This window comes from Coenobita brevimanus, chromosome 50 (assembly GCF_032717465.1).
Source record: "Coenobita brevimanus isolate Jiangsu-jjx chromosome 50, ASM3271746v2, whole genome shotgun sequence".
NCBI classification, from domain to species: Eukaryota; Metazoa; Arthropoda; class Malacostraca; order Decapoda; family Coenobitidae; genus Coenobita; species Coenobita brevimanus.
Genome location: NC_137003.1, coordinates 30,827,415 through 30,832,256, shown reverse-complemented (window position 1 = coordinate 30,832,256; position 4,842 = coordinate 30,827,415). Strand labels below are relative to the sequence as shown.

The 4,842-nt window shown below is 44.9% G+C and overlaps 1 protein-coding gene across 1 annotated transcript; it reads right to left on the bottom strand.

Annotated features, from left to right (window-relative positions):
- Nucleotides 1–3,248: 3,248 nt before the first annotated feature.
- Nucleotides 3,249–3,593, bottom strand: LOC145399726 (uncharacterized). Its single transcript, XM_080272274.1, has one exon. The coding sequence runs from the start codon at nucleotides 3,591–3,593 to the stop codon at nucleotides 3,249–3,251; it is 345 nt and encodes a 114-aa protein (XP_080128400.1).
- Between the last annotated feature and the right edge of the window lie 1,249 nt (nucleotides 3,594–4,842).

The window sequence follows — 4,842 nt, the reverse complement described above, 5'->3', positions numbered from 1 at the left end:
AGCATACAGATACTGCTCAAGAGCCTGATGAGCTTCATTATGCCATCTTTTGCCATCTCCCTCCTGCATCTCTTGACTTTTTACTATGCCTCTTTAATAGGGTGTGGAAGAAAGAGTGTCTGCTGACTGGTTGGAAGCTGGCCACTGCCCTTTCCATTTCAAATCTAGAGAAAGATCCTTCTAATGTTTCTAGTTATCGTCCAATCAGTTTGACTTCCTGTGTGTTTAAGCTGAGAAAATGTTTAATGTCAGGTTTTTGTGGTTTCTGGAGAGGGGTGGCTTTCTCTCAACCTCGCAGAGATGCTACTGGAAACTAAGATGTGCTACCGACCTTATTAGACTTGAAACTTCGATCTGTAAGGCTTTTGCTGCTTCTCATTTTCTTGTTGCTCTATTTCTTGACTTGGAAAAGGCTTATGACAAGCTTGGTGCTATGACATCTAGCAACAACTTCATGCCTTTGGTATGCATGGTCGCCTACCAATGTTGATTAGAGACTTCATTACAAATAGTGTGTTTAGGGTTCGTGTTGGTTTCTATTTCTCTGTGCCTCATGTGCAGGAGTAGGGTGTCCCTCAGGGAAGCATCCTTAATGTGCCTTTGTTTGCAGTGGCAATTAAGGGTAATATAAACTCTTTGCCATTACGAGTATCCTCGTCCCTCTATATGGATTATTTGGCTATTTGGTATGCAGGTTCTCGGATGCCTGCTGTGGAGAGAAGATTACAGGTTGCATTGGATAAGATCTCTGCCTAGGCAGACATCTAAGACCGTTTTCATGCACTTCTGAAGGGTTAGGGGAGTTCACCCTGATCCTGACCTAACCTCGGCTGGCAGGAGACTGCGATGTGTGGAGGAGACAAGGTTTTTTGGTCCAGTGTTTGATTACTGTTTGACTCAGGTTCCTCATCTGAAGGCTCTAACAGTATCCTGTATGTGTGCTCTAAATTTGCTGAAGGTCCTGTCGCACATCTCCTGGGGTGCTTATTGTATGACTCTCCTACATCATGTGAAGCATTTGTTGGCTCCAAACTAGCTTGGGGATGCAAGATCTACTCATCAGCCACACCAGCAATATTCAAGACTTTATTTGCAGTACTTCATGCTGGTCTATGCCTTGCTATGGGTGCTTTTCGACCCTCACCGATCCCGAACTTATTTGTGGGGTCCCCCCCCCCCCTTGGACCTGCAATGACAATCTTTGCTGGTGTGTTGTTGGTACAGGGTTCCTTGCCTCCCTGATTCTTTGACCAAAGCCTATGAGACATGGCAATTCTTTCATAATTACTTTAGCAACCAGCCTCATTTGCCTCGTCCTTTTGGAAATAGGGTTAGAAAGGCAATGACTGATTTCAATCTTGCATTGGTTTCAAAATGTCCAGAACTGACTCAGAGGGTTGTTCTCTGGCTTCTGCCTGAGGTTAGTTTTCCTATATATTCCGTTGGTTCAAAAGATACTGTCCCTCCTGAGTGCCTTTGTCAAGCATTTTTGGAACACTTGACACAACACAGAGGTTCTGTTCCAGTATTTGCTGATGGGTCCAAGCCTCCTTCTGGTGTGGGATTCGGGGTCGTATTTCCACATTTCTGTCATGGCAGAAGTCTTCCAGATTATGTTTAAGGTTTTACTACAGGGCTATTTGCAATTCTTTTAGCACTTAAAGTCATTTTTGTCCACCAGAATAGTACTTCTACAATAAAGAGAGACTCTAAAGCCACACTTTTAACCTTGGGATCGTTCGCCTCACCTCATCCTTTGATTGTAACAATTCTTGAGTAGCTTTTCCCCCCTCAAGTGCTGAGGGCATGAGGAGGAGTTTTGTTGGGTCCTGGTCCATGTGGAGGTATCGAGAAATGAACGTGCTGATTCTTTGGCCAAGGCAGCACTGTCTGGATCTGTTACTGCCTTGGGGCAGCTTCCTACTACAGACTTTCCTCCTGTTGTTCGTGAATGAGTTTGGTGTTGTTGGCAGGAGCATTGGGATGCAAAGGGGGCCAACAAATCGTCACTTGCTGCCCCCCTAAAGTTATCAGAGCTTCTCTCGCTGGTTCGAGATGTCCTTATGCCGTCTTCTTATTGGTCACACCCATTTTCCTCATGGCCACTTAATGGAGGGGTCTTCCCCTCATTTCTGTGAGGATTCTTGGTCCCCCTGACTGTTCAGCATGTGCTGGTTGAATGCCCCAGTCTGGGGGATTTGCATTGTCGGTAGCTCGCCGGGCACCTGACGGGAGATGGGTCTTTCCATCTCTTGTCTGTGCTTAGTGGGGATACCTGTTCTATGAGTGGAGGAGCCCTCTCTTTTATGCAGGCGGCCGAGCTTCTTTATAGAATTTAGTGCTTTTCTGGTTTTTAATGTTTTAGGGTGTTTTTTCTTGGTTTTCTTTTATAATTATTTTTATGTTCTCTTTCTTATTGACATCAGCCACCATTTATAACTGATATTATTCCTTTTGTTTTTGCTGTTTTAATTCAGTTCTATTTTGGTTTTATTATATTGTTTTATTACTTAGCCTTTCGGAGCCACATGACTTCGCTGTTCCAGCGCCAGGTAGTGGGTGGACCAATCAGTCAATCAATCAAACTGCGGCATCCATTGCATCAGTTACTTCAACAAACAAGGGATGAGGCTATGGCACACCTAATGTCTCACTTGGCTCACTGATTGAGGTAAAAATAATTTTGTTGTTTTTAACCCTTGTGTGGTGTTCATGTTTTTGTTACGCAGCCAATGTTTGCGGGTCTGGTGGACCCACCGCATTATTGGGTTTTTAAATCAATACAGCCATAACAATTTCTGTAAAAATACCAGATGTTTACTTTATCCCAAATGCAGACAATAAAGAGAGCATATATGGTTAATAATAATATGCTTAGGAGCTCCTCTCCCAGCTTGTGTGAGGTAAAAAAGTTATTGCATGTGATGTTGTGTCCATTGAGTCCTTGTGTCATGTCAGGACAACTTTCATCCCTTGGTTCTTCTCAGGGACTCCTCCATCTGGCCTCATTGTATACACTTGCAAGTTCCATGCATATGATGATGCAGCATCACAGGCAGCCCAGATCTTTATTCCGTATATTGTGGGTTTTGATGGTATGTACTGCCTGAAGGGGCAGCGGCCCCTAAATGGCACCAGCTGCTCATCAACAGTGACATTAGGGTCAGGGTAGTAAAACAGGGGGAGGCAATGCACTCACTTGTCCCACACTGTCTTGATGGCAGCTAGCTTGTCTCTCTGCCATCGAGCTAGTTTGTCATCTCGCGATTATCAAAGCAGATAATCCTGGAAATAATGTGAAAATTTTCCAGAGACATTGTGGCACGGAAAAGTTCTCTGCCAGTTTCTGCATCCCACAGGGATTCTGTGGATTCCCCTTTAGATCTGAAAACTCCAGCAAGGATAAGAAACCCAAAGTATGCTCGTAATTGGGTTTGGTCCATCTCCTTCCACCCCTCTCCAAAAACATGCCTTGCCTCTATTTTAGTGAAATCCAGAATGATTTTCTGGATGTCATCCGGGATGAAAAGTTCAAAAGAAGACACGATATCCCGCACGTGAATAACTGCCATCCGTGTTGGCCCTGGATGCATCTTTATCAAATTGGCAGCACTGCTGGGTGGCTCTTTCTTTGGGCAAAGATACCATTCAATTTCACAATTCTTTGACATCCATATTTCTCCACTTGCTGGCTGCTGGTGGGCTGTCCGCTGACTGGCTGGTCCTCTGGCTGGTCCTGCAGTGGGCTGCTGATGGGCTGATCCTCTGGCTGGCTGCTGACGAGCTGGGCCTGTGGCTGGCTGCTGACAAGCTGGTCCTGTGGCTGGCTGCTGACGAGCTGGTCCTGTGGCTGACTGCTGCGGGGGGCCTGAAGCTGGTACGGGCTCATTTTGGAGCTGGCTCAAGGTCAATTTCATCCTCTTCTTCAAACTCACTCTCAGACTCTGAATTGACAGAAATGCGATCTTCAAAATTGAAAATATCTTCCTATTCTTTATCTTCCCAAGCTTCTATCTCTTCGAAAATCATCTCTAAGGCCCTCTGCGCGGAGACCCTTTTCGCTATCTTGATCGACTGCAATGCAGAGCCACACAAGCAAAGCTATTTATTTGTTGTGTTCCACCCCCAATCTGCAGGTGGGAGAGAGTGTACAAAAATATAGAATGGTTCTAGCAAGACAGAGGGTAAAATGTGCGGGAATGTGGGAGCAGACAGGTTTCGGTGCTTGAAATATAACATTGTTGTAACCGTGTGCGTGAATAGTGGGAGCAGAGAAAAAACTCACACACACACACACACACACACACACACACACACACACACACACACACACACACACACACTCACACACACACACACACACACACACACACACACACACACACACACACACACACACACACACACACACACTAACAGCAGACCATGTAGGAGGAGGACAGAGTGAAGGGACACAGCATCTCTACACTTTTATTACCCTCGGGTCCAGTCGACCTGAACACCACATGTGTTATAAACGTGTAGGAGGGGTGTACAGTGTGAAGTAATTGAAAATGTGTTATTTTGTATGTTCTTCACAGAAAATGAGCCAAGGCCAAGGAGTCTGAAGTTGAAATAATAATAAACTGCATCATTTTTCTTTCGGTAAACATTGGAAACGGGTCCCACAGACCCGAACACCACACAAGGGTTAATGCATCAAAAACTCAGTTCTTACATCTATCAACCCGATAAACTCTTCCACAGGAGTACCCTCTAATTTTTAACAATATCCAGTTCAATTCTGCATCATCTTCACACATACTTGGGGTTTCATTCTCTCTGGAATTATTATGGAAAGAA